The sequence below is a fragment of the Aotus nancymaae genome, unplaced genomic scaffold (genome assembly GCF_030222135.1).
Source record: "Aotus nancymaae isolate 86718 unplaced genomic scaffold, 86718_ANA_hifiasm-v0.15.2.pri h1tg000067l, whole genome shotgun sequence".
Classification (NCBI taxonomy): domain Eukaryota; kingdom Metazoa; phylum Chordata; class Mammalia; order Primates; family Aotidae; genus Aotus; species Aotus nancymaae.
In genome coordinates this window covers 22,766,176-22,786,444 of record NW_026988482.1, presented here as the reverse complement: position 1 = coordinate 22,786,444, position 20,269 = coordinate 22,766,176, and the positions used below count along the sequence as shown (strand labels likewise).

The 20,269-nt window shown below is 41.3% G+C and overlaps 1 protein-coding gene across 12 annotated transcripts in view; it reads left to right on the top strand.

Annotated features, from left to right (window-relative positions):
- MAP4 (microtubule associated protein 4) overlaps window positions 1–20,269 on the top strand; it is a 225,455-nt gene that overhangs the window by 181,302 nt on the left and 23,884 nt on the right. For all 12 annotated transcript variants that reach the window (XM_012473817.3, XM_012473826.3, XM_012473816.2 and 9 more), the window contains one exon: window positions 19,419–19,525. In XM_012473817.3, coding sequence (XP_012329240.2) covers window positions 19,419–19,525 — 107 coding nt within the window. The remainder of the gene's footprint in view (window positions 1–19,418; window positions 19,526–20,269) is intronic.

The window sequence follows — 20,269 nt, the reverse complement described above, 5'->3', positions numbered from 1 at the left end:
GAAATTAGATTATAACTTCCCAACCTTAGCTTTTATTAACAAAGAGTATGTGTCATCAATCATTAACAGTGGAATTATTGACTTTCATTGTAATGATAATTGTTTCCTGGAGGCAATAACTGGGAACAGTTGGTCAACCTCAAAAGTAGTGTTGCCTTGGTAACTGATAAGAAAGAATGCAGAGAAACTAGTTGTCTGTCATGTATAAAAACCAAGGTTCTGAACAAGTTAAATACTAACTCCTAGCACAGGGCAAAAACAGAAATATCTGCCAGTACATCTACTGGGATCAGAGACCTGCAGGCTTTTCCAGGAGTCCTAGAAATCACCTTCTGCCGAGATATATAGGAATCCAAGCACTTTCTTCAGACTCAGACAGAATGGAATGGAACTTTGCAATCTTTAGCTCAAAGGACATTCCAGATCACCACCTCTTGGGCTGGGTTGAAGACAGCTTTAATGATGGGACAGATCAGGTCAAATGATACAATATAAAAGGAATCTGCTCATCCTTTGACTGAGCAGATCTTTTTTGAAAGCTTATTTACTGTGAGTCAAGCACTGTGTAGGGCACCCACATGGCTCAAATACACAGTTCACATTCCTACCTTTTAGAAACTCCTAGGAAAGGCATATAAATAAAAGATTACAGTGTAGTTTCTAAATCCTAAAAAGGGATAGAATATTGTGATAATATGAAGGACTCAGGAGCAGGTCAAAGAGATTTTACAGAGGCGAATGAGCAGGAATACAACCTAGAGGCAGGAGGCTGGCTGCGGTGGTTCACTCTTGTAATCCCAGCACTTAGGGAGGCCGAAGCAGGAGGATCACCTGAGGTCAGGAGTTCGAGACCAGCCTGGCCAACATAGTGAAACCCTATCTCTACTAAAAATATAAATATTAGCTGTGTGTGGTGGTGGTAGGCACCTATAATCCCAGCTACTTGGGATGAAGAACCTAGAGGTGAGGAATTCCAGTGGCAGGTGAATCTAGAGTTTAAGTCTTCTGGTTTTTAAATGTGTTTCTTTTTACCTAGGCAGGCCCACACTTTTCAAACTTCATGTATTTACCTCATCCACCAACTTGATACAATTTTGCAGTGGCTAGGAGATTGGAGTTTATTGCTGTGGTTGTTTCCTGTGAATAAATCTGCATCCCTGAGTGAGATTATGTCTGTAATTCTTATTTGGACTGGAGTACTGAACTGACCATTCTCAGAGTGTTTTGCTGGGTTTTTTTTTTACACAAGGTCTCGCTCTGTCACTCAGGCTGGATTGCAGTGGCGTGATCATAATTAACTCACTGCAGCCTCAGACTCTTGGGCTTAAGTGATCCTCCCTCCACAGCCTCCCAAGTAGCTAGTACTACAGGCGTGCACCACCACACCTGACTAAAAATAAAAAAATTTTTTTTTTTTTTTCATTTTTTTTTTATAGATGTGGGTCCTGCTACGTTGCCAAGGCTGGTCTTGAACTCTTGACCTCAAGTGATCCTCCCACCTAAGCCTTCTAAAGTGCTAGTATTACAGGTGTGGGCCACTATGCCCAGCCTTCCTTGGGTTTTACTAATTATTCTATACTAGGGTTTCCCCATCATTTGCCATCCAGGTGATATTCACCTAATTTGGGGTACAACAAGCCATTAATTATTCTTCCATTTAATATTTTTGTATTCCTTGCAAAAGCAATAGTGTAATCAAAGTATAAGCTACTCTGTCCCCTCCCCTCTGTAAAAGCCTCTGGTTCTCTGCTTTTTCTTAGTGGGGCTAAACCTGTCTTCCTACTCAGAAGCAGCATGAAAGGAAACTCATAGTGCTAAGGCACTGTAGAAGGATATTAACATAAAGCTAAGTTCTTTTAAGACTGGAAGTTAGAAACTAAAGATTGCTAAGGAATAAGTCACCCACACCTTACTCACTCTTAGCATAATTAAAACAAGATCATTCTTAAGATAATAAGGTAACCACTGAAACTAAGTGCATTGCTTCTTTTTCTCCTTTATTTCAAACTCCCTTTTGCTTCCCTAACCACACGTACATACACATGTGTGTATGCATACTGTGTAATAATTTGGGAGTTTTGAATTGATCACAAAAGAACTAAATTATAATTCCAAATTAAAGTACTTTTCTTCAGTGGTCACAAAAAAAAATACATTGGACTGGGTACAGTGGCTCACATCTGTAATTGCAGCTCTTTGGGAGGCTGAGGTGGGCGGATCATCTGAGGTCAGCAGTTCGAGACCAGCCTGGCCAACATGGCAAAGCCCTGTGTCTACTAAAAATACAAAAACTATCTGGGTGTGGTGGCACAGGCCTGTAATCCCAGCTACTTGGGAGGCTAAGGTAGGAGAATCACTTGAGCCCTGGAGGCAGAGGTTGTAGTGAGCCGAAATCATGCCACTGCACTCCAGCCTGAGCAAAAAAAAAAAAAAGAGAGAGAGAGAGAGAGAGATACATCGAAAAGGAGAATCATCTAGTGACTATGATTAATTTTTGCTCAGTGGTTTGGGAAAACTGGCAGTCAGAAATCTAGCATTTTCTATATGGCTTTTCCACTAAGTTTTTACCATTTGATCATGGGCAAACTACTTTTTTCCTCTAGACCCCCTTTTGTTCCTCTGTAAAATGAGGGGCCTGTTAGGGAAACCCCAGCCTTCAGACTCTATACTGTCACACATACTTTAGTGTCCTTGTAGTACTGTTTATGGATAGAATGGACCCTTGTCCTAAAAGGGAGTCAGGAAATGGGTTATCATTTTTCTTAGGCAGTGCCCCAGATTTTGAAATTTAGCTCTTCTTTTTATCTGTTAGTGATTGAAATTACGGTTCATATGTTGTTTATTTTAAGTAGTAGCGGTTGGTTTCTTTTGTTTTGTTTTGGTCTCTTTATCATAGTGCAGCAGTTCTCCAGTCCAGGGACTTAGGCTTTATTACCACACATCAGATTCCCTATAGGAAATGGGAAAACCTATTTCATATATATACATATCGTTTCTTGGTTGTTTTTTTAAAGCTAGCATCAGTGGATACATTATGTATTTCTGTGTTTTAACTACTTTGTCAAATGCTTTTATATTACCTCAATCCTCACGGCTATGTGTTTTGTTGTACTCAGACCCCTGAGCATCTGGCTGGCATGATGTCTTGGGTATTCACCCCTTCTGTGGGCTTGAACTTCTTGACCCTGGCCGCCCCCCTCCCCAGATTGCCTCTCTCAACTCTAGTGTCCTGAGTCTTGTAACTATGAGGCCACTGCTTAGCCTAGTTGCTAGATATTGACCTCATTATATTCTTTAAGGATGACCACATTTCTGATCTACACAGTATGAACTGTAGTCTGGAATATGCACGCCTTTGTGCCTGGTTTCATTCTCCTGGTTTCTGCTCTTGGTCTTTTGGCTGGTTCACATTTTGCAGTCTGTTGTTTATGGATAGCATTACTGAGGCAGGATATGTGATATCTGAAGGTAGCAGGCACTTGTAATTTTAGTTATTGCCTTAGCTGTTGGACAAGGAGGATCCAATGAAGTAGATCTGGGTAGGCTGGCCAGAACTAAAAATAATTGACTCTAAGGAACAGTTTCTATGCTTGTTCTTTGTGTTGGTATTTTCCACTTCTTCAGAATATGAGGGTCAACTACCATGTTCTTCAGTCATGCTGCAACATCTGCCGTGACCAGTCATGCCTCTTCCAATAGGCAGCACCCTCGCATGAGACACAAAGGCTACTGAACATACTGCCTAGTGGAGCCCCAAGTTGAAATCACACTGTGAATTGAACATAGCAGCAGGCCTGTGATTGATTCCTTGAATGCCTGTTTCAATTTCAGATGTGAGAGTGATAGAACTGTGAATCTGGGAGCACCTTAAAGATTCCCCTCCTTTTATAGAGGAAGAAACTGAAACGAAGAGCAGTTAAATGAATTTCTAAGACTCTTAACTATTACGTGACACAGAGAGATTTTAATATCTGGCCTTCTGACTCAAAGCCAAATTAATTTTTTCCACACAACCCAAAGATAGGTGTCAGTAAATTAAGAGTGTATATATGTATGTGGTTCAGGTGAAGTGACTAGTTTTTGAGAGAATGAGGTTGTTGAGGCTTACCTGATTTCTAAGATATTTTCCAGACTTTCCTCTGGTATATTCAGACTGCATTGCAACAAAACCTTCCCCACCCCTAGACCTTTTTTTTTTTGGGTGGGGGGCAGGGTTTCCTCTCACCCAGGCTAGAGTGCAGTGATTTGATCACGGCCCACTGCAGCCTTGGCTTACTGGGCCCAGGCAATTTTCCCACCTCAGCCTTCCGAGTAGCTGGGACCACAATTGTGTGCCACCATACCCACCTAATTTTTCATACTTTTTGTAGAGACAAGGTTTTGCCATGTTGCCAAGGCTAGTCTCCAACTCCTGGGCTCAAGCGATCTGCCCACCTCAGCCTCCCAAAGTGCTGGGATTACAGGTCTGAGCCATGGCTTCCAGACTTTAATAATTTTGATCACATATTATACGTGCTTAATTATATTATTCAGTTATATTAACAAAAAGAATAAGAAAGCAAGAATTGAACTGTGTTCCATGACTAAGACCTTTGTGTACCCAATCTTGCCTTGTATTTTTTCTTGTTACTAATTAGAATCATGATTCTCCTGGCATTCTTCATTTTGTTATACCTCACTTCCTTTTTCTTAGCAAGATCTTTGCTATAGAGTATGGAAACCAGGTTTCTTGCCAATGAATCTGTATTGTGCTTTGTCTTGTATTACTACTAAATAACTCAAGATCAAGAGAAAGAAATATATATGAGGCTCAGTTCATGTTCAGGGCAGAGGTAAATGGAAATTCACATTTTTTTTTCAGCATTGCAGCATTGCCACTCATGATCATGAACGTAGCCCTGTGGCAGGTACTGAAGGTAATGCAAAAGGTATTAAAGTTGATCCTTGTACTTTTTTTTTTTTTTTTTTTTTTTTTTGAGATGGAGTCTCACTCTGTCTCCCAGGCTGGAGGTCACTGACACGATCTCAGCTCACTGCGACCTCTGCCTCCCAGGTTCAAGCCATTCTCCTGCCTCATCCTCCCGAGTAGCTGGGATTACAGGCGCGAGCCACCACACCCAGATAATTTTTTGTATTTTTAGTAGAAACGGGGTTTCACCATGTTAGCCAGGGTGATCTCTATCTTCTGACCTTGTGATCCGCCCGCCTCGGCCTCCCAAAGTGCTGGGATAACAGGCGTGAACTACTGGGCCCGGCTGATCCTTACACTCTTCCTGGGAACTTGAGTGGTATGAATAGAGAAGGCGAATTCTTGGGGACAGAGGCTACAGTTTAGCAAACTTCTCTGTGCTGGACCTTGGTAATTTCTTTACATTTTATAGACCAAAGAACAGTCTTACCTTACCCTTTTTTCTAAAAGCATTATTTAAAAACTGTAATCAAATTATTGCAGTTTATGGCAAATGGCCTTTTATTTATTTACTTGGCAAACAGGATGGAAAGTCATGCAAATGGTCTTTTTTTTTTTTTTTAATCAAGGAAGGAGGGAGAGAGGGAGTAAGGGAAGAAGAGAAAAAGAGAAGAAAGAAAGAGAAAGGGGGAGAGAGAGAACAGGAATCTTGCTCTGTTGCCCAGGCTGGAATGCAATCTAAAAATAGATATTAAAAACCTCTTTTATGCCGATAATTGTGCTTAACAGCGAAGATATGAAGGAATAAGGGAAGAAAATAACAAACAAACAGCCAACCAATATTTCATTTAAGTCTGTGAAATGCTGTGCAAATGCTGAAGAGTGACTTACTTCCAATTATGTAGTCACTTTCAAAATAGGTGTAATGTGATACTGAGAAAAATGTATGTTCTATGGACCCGGGGTGAAGAATTCTATAAATATTCACTGAGTTTACTTGTTCCAGGTATGAGTTCAAATCATAGATGTCCCTGTTAATTTTCTATCTCGTTGATCCGTCGAATATGAACAATGTGGTGTCAATGTCTCCCGCATTATTGTGCGGGAGTCCAAGTCTCTTTATAAGTCATTAAGAACTTGTCTTATGTATCTGGGTGTTCCTATATTGGGTGCATATATATTTGTGATCATTGACTCCTGTTGTTGCATTAATCCTTTTACCATTATGTAATGTCCTTCTTCGTTTCTTTTAGTCTTTGTTACTATTAAAGTCTATTTTGTCAGAGACAAAAGTTACAACTCCTGGGTTTTTTTTTTTTTTCTCTCTCCATTTGATTGGTACGTCTTCCACCAACCCTTTGTTTTAAGTCTTAGTATGTCCTTGCTTATGAGATGGATCTGGATACAGCGTACCGATGGGTTTTGACTTTTTTTCAATTTGCCTGTCTGTGTCTTTGATTGGGGCATTTAATCCATTTAAATTTAGGATTAATATTGATATTTGTGAGTTTAAAATTGTCATTTAATGCTAGCTGGCTATTTTTCCCATTAGTTGATATAAATTCTTCATTATGGAGATACTCTTTACCTTTTGGTAAGTTTTTGGGATGACTGATTCTGGTTGTTCCTTTCTGTGTATAGTACTTCTTTCAGAAGGTCTTGTAAAGCAGACCTGGTGGTGATGAAATCTCTGAGTGCTTGCTTATTCACGAAAAATTTTATTTTTCCTTCATTTATGAAGCTTAGTTTGGCTGGATATGAGATTCGGGGTTGAAAATTCTTCTCTTTAAGGATATTGAATATTGACCCCCACTGTCTTCTAGTTTGTAAAGTTTCTGCTGTGAGTCTGATAGGCTTCCCTTTATGGGTAACCTGACCTTTCTCTCTAGCTGCCCTTAGAATTTTCTCCTTTATTTCATCTCTGGTGAATCTAACGATTATGTGTCTTGGGGTTGCTCTACTTGAGGAATATCTTTATGGTGTTCTCCGTATTACCTGGAGTTGAGTATTGTCCTGCCTTACTAGGTTAGGAAAGTTTTCCTGAATAATATCCTGAAGAATATTTTCCAGCTTGGATTCATTCTCTTCATGACATTCAGGTACACCTATCAAACGTAAATTAGGTCTTTTCACATAGTCCCATATTTCTTGAAGACTTTGCTCATTCCTTTTTACTCTTTCTTCTCTGATCTTGTCTTCTCATTTCATTTCATTAAGTTGGTCTTCGACCTCTGATATCCTTTCTTCTGCTTGATCAATTCAACTGTTAAAACCTGTGCATACTTTTTGGCGTTCTCATATTACATTCTTCAGTTCCATTAATTCACTTATATTCCTCTCTAAATTGTCTATTCTCATTAGGATTTCATCAAATCTTTTTTCAAGGTTCTTAGTTTTTTACATTGGGCTAGAACATGTTCTTTTAACTCACTGAAGTTTCTTATTATCCACATTCTGAAGCCTAATTCTGTTAATGGAACACACTTGTTCTCCATCAGGCCTTGTTCCCTTGTTGATGAGGAACTGTGATCCCCTGTAGAGGGAAAGGCATTCTGATTTTGGGTATTCTTAGCCTTTTTACACTGGTTTCTTCCCGTCATTGTAAATTTATCCACCTGTCGTCTTTGTAATTACCGACTTTCAAATTAGGTCTCTGAGTGGACATCCAACTTGTTGATTCCCAGCGCCAAAATCTGAGCAACCCACTGCGCCGGCTAAAACAGCAGTGTTAAGATTCATGGTGCTTTTCTGCCTGGGAATCTCCGGTCTGGCTTCCTTCTTGAATCCCTTTTTCAATCAGCTGAATAGGTGACTCTGCCTTCCCGGAGCTCCAAATGTCGACCACAAGGGGACCCAATCCCGTTTACTCTCCACCGGGAACCGCCACGCCGGCCACAAGAGTCGCGCTGGCAACCCATGGGGCTCCTCCACTGGGAATCTCCTGGTCTATGAGCAACAAAAATTTGGCTGAAAGTGTGGCATCCTCTCATTCTCTGCGCTTTCACTGGGAGCTACAATCCTAAGCTGTTAGTAATTGGCCATCTTGGATCTTTCTCCCCACAAATAGTCTTTAAAAAAAAAATCTAAATCTTTTCTTCACCTTGGAAAAAGACTTCCTTTGGATTACTGATAGAATATTTCACAATTTGCTATGTTAGTGCAAGATAGTGACTTACAGCTAGACAAGAAAAATCGGCTTTTTTCAAAGTAAGAGTATAGCCTATCCTTACAATGTAATTTTTTTTCCCAGAATTTTGTTTTATGGGTCTTTCACTTTGAACATACAATTTGTGATCTCAAAACCCCAGGCAGCAAAGGACCGTGCTGAGTTAAATGGGGGCAGTAGGCTCTGGTGGGTGGGGAAAACTCCAAGCTACAAATTGTTAGAGTCCTAAGTCTGGAGGTTAAAGAAAGATAAACTGCCCCCAGTGTGTTCACATGACACCTAAAAGATTATCAGGCTGGAAAGAGCAGGGCTGGTAATGGAGGGAGCAACTGAGCTCATCCAAGGAACCAAGTGGGGGGCAGGGACAGGTGTAAACACATCAGGGGTATGTTGTCACACAAATGTCTTATAATTAGAATACCTGTCCCCAAAGCCCTGGTCTCTGAAGTCTTTAAATGAACTCTTTATTAAATTCTTTCATTATGCAGAGCTACAGATGGAGCTCTAATGGGTTTTGGGGACCCCACTCAAGTCAGTTTTCAAATGAATTTGATAAGTTGCTATGACAGCAAACCCACTCTTCCTCTGAAAAATGAATGCCTGCAATTTTAATACTACGTTAAGGTGTGGGATATGTTTTAAGTCCAATTTTGAGCAATTTCCTGGATTCATTGTTCTTCGGGGGTTATAGCTGGGGATTGGCAAATGAGTCTTGCTTATTTTTAAAACAGTTTTCTGAGTGGGTGAATGTGGAAGGGTGGGCATGGTATCAGATAAGTGAGTGTGTGGGTATACATGTATCTATATCAGTGAAAGCCAAAATAATTACTATCCTCAGTGCTTGGATTGGCAACATACTGTGTTTTAAATTGCAGATCTAAACAGAGTGCTAGTTAACAGGAAATTACATTCTCAGATTAACAGTAGCATTTTGTTGTTGCAGAAAGCAGCAGGTTCCTTCCTTTCTTTCTCTTTCATTCATTCTTCCTTTCTTTCTTTCACATTTGTAAGTACATTTAACACCCAACTGCTTGAGGAGAGGGGGATTGAGGGAAAGATGAATTATGTCTTGAATACTGGGGAATTGGTGTGATGTCACTGCAAGCTCTGTGTGATCGTAGGTGGTATTAGAGCTCCAGGAGCAAAAGCGGGGAGAGCAGTGGAAGAGGCGATGTCGCTCTCAGACAAGCAGGCAGTCTCTCTCACTGCCGCGTACGGTCAGCTCAGTAAGGGCAAGCCTGCAGAGTGCCAGATGGACTCCCCAAAAGAAATCAGTCAAACTGGATTCGAATGGCAGAGGACAGAGGGTAAACTGAATGAAATCGGGCTGAATGTCAGCATGGACGGGCAGCCGAAAGATGGGCTTATGAAGAATGCCAGCTTCCTGGAGCAGAATAAGCTCTGCTTTTTTGAGGGGAAGCTAGACAAAGAGCTCAGCGTTGAAGTGCAGGACAAGGACTATCAAGCAGCCTCCGGTCACCTTGAGAGCAGGTATGTGATTTCAGAGACCTACCATCCCTTGGAGGGGAACTCGGTATACCAGAAGACCTCCGCGTTCCATTTGGGACTCATAGAGGGGCCAGACAAAAACAAAACCATTCCAGTTCAGGGGAAGGTGGCAGGGAAGAATGGACTAGAAACCAAGAGCCAGTCAGATCTGGATTTCCCTGGGGCTGCTGACATCCCTACTAGGTATGTTAAGGAGCAGGAAACCAGTGTTTGGAACCCCAACTTTCATCCTTTGGCTCAAGGCCCTCTGGGCTCAAGGGAAGCAACTCCAGGAGAGATGGAGAAAAGCATCACCCCTGGCTGCCCAGTGATTGGGGTGGTAAATGATAACTCGGAGCAGCTGAAATGTGAGTCCCCACTCCTGGTGTCTCTAGCCCACCCAGCCCCTATTATTGAGCACTCACCCACCACCATTCCGCCAATCACTATGGTGGAGTTCACCCAGGAACATTTGAATGCAAGCTCTCACATCAGAGACCATGATCAGGAGTTGGAGAAATTGAGTTCTACCGAGGAGGAGGCTGTGCTCAACCAAGCCCCCCAGCAGAAAAAGGCAGTGCGCAGGGCCCTGTCTGAATGTTCTCACCTCTCAGTTCCCCCAGCTGTCAACCTTGCAGATAAGTACCCTGAACTCCCTGCCCGAGAAGAGCCTTCTGGCCTCCTGCCTCCCTCCAGTAGCCCAATGCCTAGTCCTATGCCTGGGAAACTGGGAGCTCCTGTCATGAAGCGCTCCATGACTGTGGGTGAGGAACAGACAGCTAGCTACACATTGAGCCCTGAGAAACTGCCCAGCTTGTCTACTAAAGAGATACCTCCTTTCATCTGCAAGGACCCAGTGGCCAAGAAGAGAGAAGAATTGGCCCACTTCGGCAGCAGCAGCAGTAACTCTGGGAAGAAGGAACTCAGCACTGCTGGATTGTATCTCCATAGTAAGCTGGAACAGATTCCTGAAGGGAGCAGCAAGGAAAAAGGGCAGGAAGATATTAGTGAAACTAGAATTGATTCATGCTCCCAGGTCTGCCAGCGAGGAGAGAAACAGCCAGGACAGACAGCTCTGGCAGGGAAGAAAGAAATTGAGGTCACTGCAACCCAGAGCACTCCATCGTTCCTGTGTGAAGAGCCCCCACGTGATGGTATGTTTCTAAATTTTGCCTCCATTGGGATCAAGCAGACAGCAAGGAAGGAACTAAAGTGACAGATTACCGGCAGGAGCACTAAGCAGCTTTTTACAGCTGGGTTCTGTGACTGCCTGGGGAAAGCTTAATTCCCTTGTGTTGGAAGCTTGCTGGGAGTGAGGCAAAAAAGAGAACAAAGTGAATCTGGCAGGGTCAAGGCGAATGTCTTGCTAGCATGACACATAGTGTGAATTGAATATGTGGGTTGGGGTGAAATGGGGTCAGAGAATGGTGGGCATAAAATCTAGAGCCCCTTTCTTGACCTCATTGTCACCCTGTCCAACCCCTCCCCCATCGGCCCAGCCCTCAGCCCCTAGTTGGTTTGAACCAGATGATTCCTGAGCTCTAAATCCTCCAATCGCAACTGATTGATTTCCTTGCTTGAAAATCTGTCACTTTGTATAGATTCACAATGGGTTTATCAGCACTAACCTCCTCTCATTAAGTTGCATGGCCTGGATGGAAGCTCTGTTTTCTATTTTGCTTTTGAGAACGTTTTACTTTTGTTCAAGCTGCAAAAGAGCCCTTTAGAGCTAGCTATTTAATATTCTTTCTGTGTTCTTCATGTTTGACCAAATCTTGCTTCTAGTTTTCTCTTTTTTGTATGTGTTTTTGGGAGGATTTGTAGGGAGAAAGAAAAGAAACAGAAAGCGGGGAGAGGAGGAGAGACTTGCAACCTAATAAAACAGCTGAGTGTCGGGGGTCTTTGTGACTGCCTTCTGTGTCTTTCTTCCTGGCCCCGTCTCCCATCCCCCCACAGCTTTTATTGTGATGGTCTAAAAAAGCTTGTTTTTCTCCGAGTCCGGTTTGAGCACAAAGAGCCATGATTCACGAGCTTGTAAATGGGAATTTAAAACATGTGTTTTGCTTGTTTAAAAAAAAAAAAGTCTTGTTTCCTGGGACCTGTTTTCTCTAATATTTACTACTCTCAGTACATTTTAATGAAATTTTTTTCTTTGAAAGTAAGAAATGATATTTTTGTTGTTGTTTGTTTTTTGCTTTTTGAAATTTTCTTTCCATACAAGGGCAGAGTAAAGAAATGGTATTTTCTAGGGGAGTGGTAAGTAGAAGACATACAGGTGTTATGGGTTTTTTTTTTTTTTATGGAGATGAGCAGAGAAGCTTTATAGTTCCTCTTTGATTTCTTATGACATCAGGATCACAAGCATTCAGGTGTCCTGTGCTGTTGCTTCCTTCTAGCTGTGGCAGAATTGTAAGCTCCTCCTGGACAGGACTCTGTCATCTTTTTCTTGATTCCCAGGTGCTTTGTGCAGTACCACATACCTTCTAGGTGATCATGAGTGAAGACTTTCTTTCAGAACAAGTTCTTTCTAATTCACACTAACAGAAGTTTGTGCTAATAGAAAAAAATTTCAGATGACTGACAAATACACTGATGCATTCACCTGATAAATGTTTAAATGCTGACTCTGCTAACCACTATGTAGATAAAACTTTTATATGAAGATTGTTTCATTTAACATGCCTACTATTTGCATTCACTGTCTAGACACTGGAAATTTTCCTTATCCTCAAGCAACTTACGATCCAGTTGGAGGGCTGGGGGGCAGTGGGAGGGTTGTGAATCATGGAAACATTTGAAGTGGGCTTTGGAACCCTAGGATGCCAAACAATGCGGAGGGAAAGCCTTCCAGACAAAGGAACTCATAAGCAAAGGTATGAAGCCTAGGCAGCTCATGTTAGGTAAGAAAGAGAACAATGGAGGAATTGCAGGGCATCCAGTCACAGGAAATGGTGCCAGGCTGCCACCATTGTGTATATCTCTCTTGGGACCTCTGCTTTTCCCTGCACATGTGCTCTATTTTCTTCCCTTCGGTAATCTGTATTTCCTCTGTCATCTCTTTTTGCTTCCCTTGTGACTCTTTCTGCTTGGGACAGAATGGCATTGAGTTGCCATGGTTTGAGCTCTGTGGCCAGCTTTGTTACCACCATATATGTCAGGGTTCCAGTGTCGTGTGACTGACATTTCCATGTCTTCGTCTATACTGACAGTGAGCAAGTAATTATCTCTTACTGGCTCAGCTTGGTCCAGTCAGCTGTATACTGGATCCCATAGCCTTCTTAACCAATTTGAGCCATTTAGACCCACCCGCTTCATTCACCTTGAGGTTTCTCTAGAGGAGAGAGTGTGGGTTAAGGAAATAGTCCAAAGCCATCTTTAACATATGTGGCAAGAAATGATGGGAGAAAATTCTAGAAAGTTGTTTGGAATCCAATCTTGCCAAGCTTCAGATGCCCCACTGAAAAGTTTAAACCTTACTACCATGTTGTGAAAACTATGGTGACTGTCCATGACAGCAGATAAAGTAGCTCCAGGTCAGCTTTAGGAAGACTTACTTGTTCACAGTAAGTATGATGAACTGGAAGACAAAGAGTTGAAGGCAGACAATCCTGTTAGGAAAATTTGATTCAGGTAATGGCAGATGAAACACTGAGGACATCAGAGAGGAAATGTAACAGGTGAAGATAACTGAAAGTGAAACTGGAATGTGGAAGGTAAGTGAGAAAGAGGAATTGAAGGTCATGCTGTGATATGAGTCTGGTTTTCCTAGCCAGTGGTAGTATAGATAATAGAACGACCCAACGGTAGAGCACAGTTCAGTGAAAGAGTTAATGAGCTCCACTTCAGACATTCTTTTGTGAAACTCTGGGGATACGTGAGTGTTAGTCTCTAGAAATTGCCTGATAGCCAGGCTTGGTGGCTCATGCCTGTAATCTCAAAACTTTGGGAGGCCTTGGTAGGTAGATTACTTGAGGCCAAGAGTTTGAGACCAGATTGGGCAACTTGGCAAAATACAAAAAAGTTGAGCGTAGTGGCGCATACCTATAGTACCAACTACTTGGGAGGCTGAGGTGGGAGGATCACTTGAGCCCAAGAGGTTGAGACTACAGTGAGCCACGATTGTGCCACTGCACTCCAGCCTGGGGGGTAGACCAAGATCAAGTCTCAAACAACAAAAAAGAAGTTGCCTGAACAGAGAGACAGCAGTTTCTGCTTATGCACAGTTACATTTATTTGTACAGGTTGAGTTACTGTATGCCTGTGTCATAAACAGTGTGACTTTATGAAATATTCATGTTGTTTACCGAAAAATGCTGAGCTTATTGAAAAATATTTATAGTGGTCTGGGGCCAGTGGCAGCTGGTCACACAAGTAAGATCTTCTTTGAGCTTGCTGTAGAACAAAGGCGTTAACAAACTTGCACAGTTATTGACTGTGGTTTTTCCCCATCACATTTTAAAACTAGAAAAATACTCAGTTTTTGACTAAAAGTACATATGGTTCAAACATCAAAAAGTACAAAGTGCTTTCCATTAAAAAAAAAAAAAACCTCCTATCAAGACAAGATGGTATCAACTCATTGTTTTCTGCTCCTCCCCTGTAAATACAACTAAATACTCTGGAAATAATTGAACAGAATTCCATAAAGGAATATGAGGTAGAAAGAAGGCAAACCCGGTGGGGATCTCAGGACTTGAGGAACAACAGTGCAGCGAACTCCCTGGGATTGATGAATTGATTGAATGATGGTGGAGACGGGGTCTTTCTCTTCCTGTATATCCCTGGCTGGGCACTGGAGAGGCCTATAACCTGGAATTACCAATAAGCAAATGTCACCCCCCTGCCCCCTGCCAAAAAAAAAAAAAGAAAACAAATTGAGAAAATCTGTTCTCTATTGCCAAAAAAACAAGAAAGAAAAATCCCACCAAAGACCTAGTGGTGAGCCCTATTTCGTTACCAATACCCAGCAGTGGGCTCAGTCTGCCTGCAGACTTAGTCCCCTACCAGGGGACAGCACCAATGGCTTCTATAGGCCCGGTGTCTTGTAATCCTTTACCCAGTGGCAGGAGACTTTCGTAGGATTCGAAACCTCTGCTTTCTTCCCCTTAGCAGAAGAAAGCCGCCAAGGTAGATGTTTCCTGCTCCCAGCAACCCCAACAGAGATCAAACAGGAGGTCTGCCTGTCTCAGGCAGCCAGAGAACAGGCCAGGGGAAGGTCTCTCTATTCTGTGGTTCCAGCATCACTCAGCCCCTATGTGCTAACACTGGCTGGCCCAGGTAAGTCCCTGTAGCCTTTCAGGCAGTACCAAAAGGGATGAAGTTAGAACCTTAGCAGAACCAGAACACAATGGGGCATAATTGCAAATTGTCACCAGAACTACAGTCATAACCCGTGTACTAAATATAAATAGGGTGATTGCATGCTAAAGTGCAAAATTAGAATTTTAAAGCAGCCATCATAAAAGTGCTTTAACAAGCAAGTATGAATTCCCTTGAAACAAATAACTAAAAACCTCAGCAAATAAATAGAAGTTATATAAAAACCAAATGTTAGTTGTCAATATGAAAAATATAATTAAAATTAAAAACTTAAATGGGCTCAGCAGCAAAACATTTTACCAGTAGGTTACTCAAAGTAGTAAAATGTAGCTGGGTGTGGTGGTGTTCACCTGTAGTCCCAGATACGCAGGAGGCTGAGATGGGAGGATCACTTGAGCCTAGAGTTTGAGACCAGCCTGAGCAACAGAGTGAGACCCCATCTCTAGAGAAAAAAACAGTAGTAGAACATTGATACCAGTTGGTTGTATGAATATTGTCATAGAGCAACCACTAAGAAAACTATACAAAGCACTATACTCAAAAACATTTTTTAATAAAAATAGAATTCTAAAAAATGTTCAGGTAACCTTGGGTGAGATGTAATTTGAAAAATGAAAAAAGGAAATTAAAGATTTAAAAAAAGTTCAAGTAACCAACAGGAAAGCAAGAAAGTAAAACAGAGAAATGAGAAAAAGAACAAATGGGCTGGGCATGGTGTCTCATGCCTGTAATCCCAGCACTTTGGGAGGCTGAGGCAGGCATATCACCTGAGGTTGGGAGTTCAAGACCATCCTGACCAACACAGTGAAACCCCATCTTTACAAAATTAGCTGGGTGTGGTGGCACATGCCTGTAATCCCAGCTACTGGGGAGGCTGAGACGAGAATCACTTGAACCCGGGAGATGGAGCTTGCAAGTGAGCACCTGGCCATCAGTAATTATTGTAGATGTAAATGGTCTAAGTACTACAATTAAAAGACAAAGATTAGAGAGTAGTTTTTTTTTTAAGTAAATGACTCAAGGAGTCCAGGTGCAGTGGCTCCTGCATGTAATCCCTTTGGGAGGCTGAGACAGAAGGAACACTTGAACCTAGCAGTTTGAGACCAGCCTGAGTATCGCAGGGAGAACCCATCTCTACAAATAATTTTAAAATTAGCTGGGCATGGCACAGGCACACATCTGTGGTCCTAGCTATTCAGAAGGCTAAGGTAGGAGGGTTGCTTGAGCCCAGGAGGTAGAGGCTACAGTGAGTACAATTAGCCATGATCACACCTGTCTTGAAAAGAAAAAATAATGGCCTAAGTATATGCTATCTATAAGAAATGCATAACAAACATAAGGACATAGGTAGGTTAAAAGTTAAAAGATGGGAGACCAGGCACAGTGGCTCACGCCTGTAATCCCAGCACTTTGGGAGGCTGAGGTAGGTGGATCACAATTGATAGAACTACTAAACAGAATGTTAGTAAAGATGTAACAATGCCATCAGACAACAAAATCTCATAGACATTGATAGAAATTCCACTCAGTGACAGAATATACATTCCCATTAACATTCGCCAGGATGGATCTTGGGTCATAAAACCAACTTCAATAAATTTAAAAGATTAAAATTATGATGGAGGTTTGTGCCTGTAATCCCAGCACTTTGGGAAGCTGAGGTGGGGGGACTGCTTGAGACCAGTCAGTTTGGGCCACATGGCAGGACCTCCATCTCTTCAAAAAATTTTTTTTTGTAAATTATTCAGGTATGGTGGCACATGCCAGTTGTCCCAGCTACTTGGAAGACTGAGGCATTAGGGTCTCTTGAGCCCAGGAGTTTGAGTTGACAGTGAGCTGTGATTATGCCACTGCACTGCAGCCCAGGCAACAGACCCCATCTCTTTAAAAAAAAAAAAAATTGAAATTGGAATTATTCCAGGTATACCAGACTAGTACAATAATCAAATAAAATTAATCTGTCATCTCATAGTCTAAAGAAAAAAAATATAAACACAGGATAATTGTTTAACAGAATCCAGTAACCATCCATGTTAAAACTCTCAGCAAACTAGTTAACTTGACAAAGAGCGTCTATAGAAAGCCTACAACTAACATCATATTTAATGGTGAAAAAGTGAATGCTTTCCATCTAAGATTGGGAATGAGGCAAGGGTGTCTACTTGCACCACTCTTTTTTAACATAGTGTACTGGAAGTTATTATAGAGATGGAGAGCATAGTAGTTGCCATATATTTAGGGATTGGAAAGAGGAGATGGGTAGGTATGGCTATAGAGGGGTAATATGAAGAAATCCTGTTGATTGTAAGCAGCCACTCTAGGCCAGGTAATCTGTAATCCCCGCACTTTGGGAGGCTGAGGTAGTGGTTACACAAAACTACACTTGATAAAGTTGCATAGCACTGCACACACACACACACACACACACAAATAAGTGCATCTAAAGCGAAAAATCTGAGTAGGCTCTGTGGGTTGTCTCCGTTTCCTGATTTTGGTAGTATACCATATTTACATAGGATGTCAATACTGGGGGAGACTGGGTAAAAGGGTACACAGGGACCTTCCCTATGTAATTCTTTGCAGCTTCCTGTGAATCTAATATTTTCTCAAAATGTTTTAAGCTTCCTACCCTCCCGATTTTTGTGTCTCATCCTTTCCCCCACAACGTTGTTCTGTTTAATTATAATCCTTTCAAAGATTCTTTTTAAATGCATATACAAGTGTATTTGCAGTACTATCTTATCCCCCATCCCTTTTCAAGATAAACGGTTTCACATACTTATGCTTTGCTGTTTTTTTTTCACTTAGTAGAGACCATTGCATAGTAATTATAAAATAATTTCTCCATGCTTTGTTTTTTCTCATTCAGAGATTACATTGATATTTCTACCATAATAACCAGTTTTCTATTAACAGACTACTGAGTTGTTCTTTTGCTTTTAGAAACAATGACCTGGTGGAAACTTTGCACATTTACTATTTTGCTGGTGTATAAATACACCTCTAAGATAAATTACTAGAAATTGGTTTTCTGGATTAGAATTTGTGTGTACTTGTAATTTTTAGAAAATGACACTGTCAGGCAGCCCTGCCTATGAGTCATAGCAGTTCACATACCTACTAAGTATATTTCTCCATATTAGTCTCAATAGTTATTTTAAAATTTTAGGACTTTTGACAATATGTTAATGTTAAAATGGCATTTCAGGCCAAGCATGGTGGTTCACGCCTATAATCCCAGCACTTTGGGAGGCTAAGGTGCATGGATCACCTGAGGTCAGGAGTTTGAGACCAGCCTGGCCAACATGGTGAAACCCCGTCTCTACTAAAAATACAGAAATTGGCTGGGTGAGGTGATGCATGCCTGTAATCCTAGCTACTTGGGAGCCTGAGGCAGGAAAATTGTTTGAATGGGGAAGACGGAGGTTGCAGTGAGCCAAGATCACGCCATTGTACTCCAGCCTGGGTGACAGAGTGAGACTCCATCTCAAACATAAAATAAAATAAAGACATTTCAGTGGGGTTTTAATTTTTATTTTTCTTATCATACTTAACATTGGACATCTTTTCATAGTTCAAAAGACATTTGTATCTCTTTTCTATAAAATGTGTTAATATTGTTTTGGTCATTTTTCCAGTGGTTTATTGGCCTTTGTAGCAGTTACTGATTTGTGGGAGTAATTTATAGAATAAGTTCTTTGTCTTTGGCATGAGGGTCAAGTATTTTTTCTGTTTCTCATTTGCCTTTTGAGTTTTATTATAATGTTTTGTCTTTTTTTGTTTTTTGCCACATAGAAGTTTTTTATTTTTCTTTAGTCAAACTTTTGTGGCCTGTGGACTTTGTGCCAGTTAGAAAGGCCTTCCCGGCACAGCAAGATTATAAATTCAACAGTATTTTAATGCTTTCAGGTGTAGTCCTATTGAAATCTGGAGTAACCTCTCCATAGAGAGGAGGCTATGTTGCCTTAGGCAGGAGACTTTATTTCTGGCCCTGGGTCTTGTTCCATGGGTCTCCTCGGCCTTGTTGGAAATCTGGGTCACTGTTAGAACTAGATCAGGTTAATCTCGCATCCTCTATAAAGTGGTTCTTTATAGGGAAAGGAAGGAAAGGGAGTCATTGAATGATCTTCTGGCTCTTACCCCATCTCACAGCAACATTTATTTCAAAGGTAGACTCAGGTAGAAGAGGTTTTTGTCCTATTGCTTGGAGAGCTAGTGGTTGGAAGACAGAGTCCCTTTGGTCTCCAGGGAAGGGAAACCAAACTTAAAGGACCATTTCTTTCCACCGATCATTCGTGCATGTGCCACTTAGACTACTTCTCCACAGGGTCAGCCTCCTGAATCTGAGGAATCTAAAACTATTCTCCATCACAATGAGAACTTCGGAATCTTGTCCACATTTCAGCAGCATAACCCTGTGGACTTTTTTCAAAATGAAGTGCTAGTTAGTGGTCTGTCTTTGCTAAGCCTTGTATTTTCAAAATGAGTGTGAAAAACGTTTGCTTAGCAGAATTCCCACCCACCCTCTCCCCTTAGGAGTAGCCAGGCCAGAAGAAGGAAGGCCTGCTGTGAGTGGGGCTGGAAATGACATCACCACCCCACCAAACAAGGAGCTCCCACCAAGCCCAGAGAAGAAAACAAAGGTAGGTGCCAGAGTGGTGGTTATCTTCTACTGCCAGAATTTTTAAACACATTATCTTCTGCTGTTATTGCTTGAATCATGAATGACATTTCTTTCTTCTGAGCTATTGTGGTCCTTCCTCATGCTTGGACATGCTTAGAAAATATCTTGTATTCTCATTTACCATAGTGGCCTATGGTAAATTAAAATCTGAGCCTTTGACCCTATTATCTTACATATCTGTAAAAAATGTTCTGTAGAGATTGTTTCTACTTCCCTTAACAACAACCAAAAGGACAATTGCAAAAATATTCTGAAATAAATTCCGAATTGTTTGCTATTAACTCAGTGTTAGATGAAAGAAAAAAAGATTCTGAAATCTCCATTCATAAAAAGAGAATGCAGATTTTGAAGATGGATCATATAGCTTCAGACACATAACCCTAGTACTTACTGCAAAGTTCAAAAGCCACACTGTAGGCTGTGGCTGTTGTTGTCCCATAAGATACAGGTAGTTTCAGCATGTCCAGGGGCTTCAAAAAGTTAAATTAAAAAGTTCTTAAAAAAAAATAAGAGGTCATAATGGCTTAATCACCTCCTAATGATTTTCTTGTAGAATTATTTTAGCCACCAAAAGTTAGTTTTAAGAGTTAGTTAATTGTTTTACTAAATTAAATCTTCAGGTGCCAAACTGCCAAAATTTGTGGCACTGTCCTTAAGAAACTAATCCCCATTATCTTTCTCTATCCTGGTCTCATTCCATTAT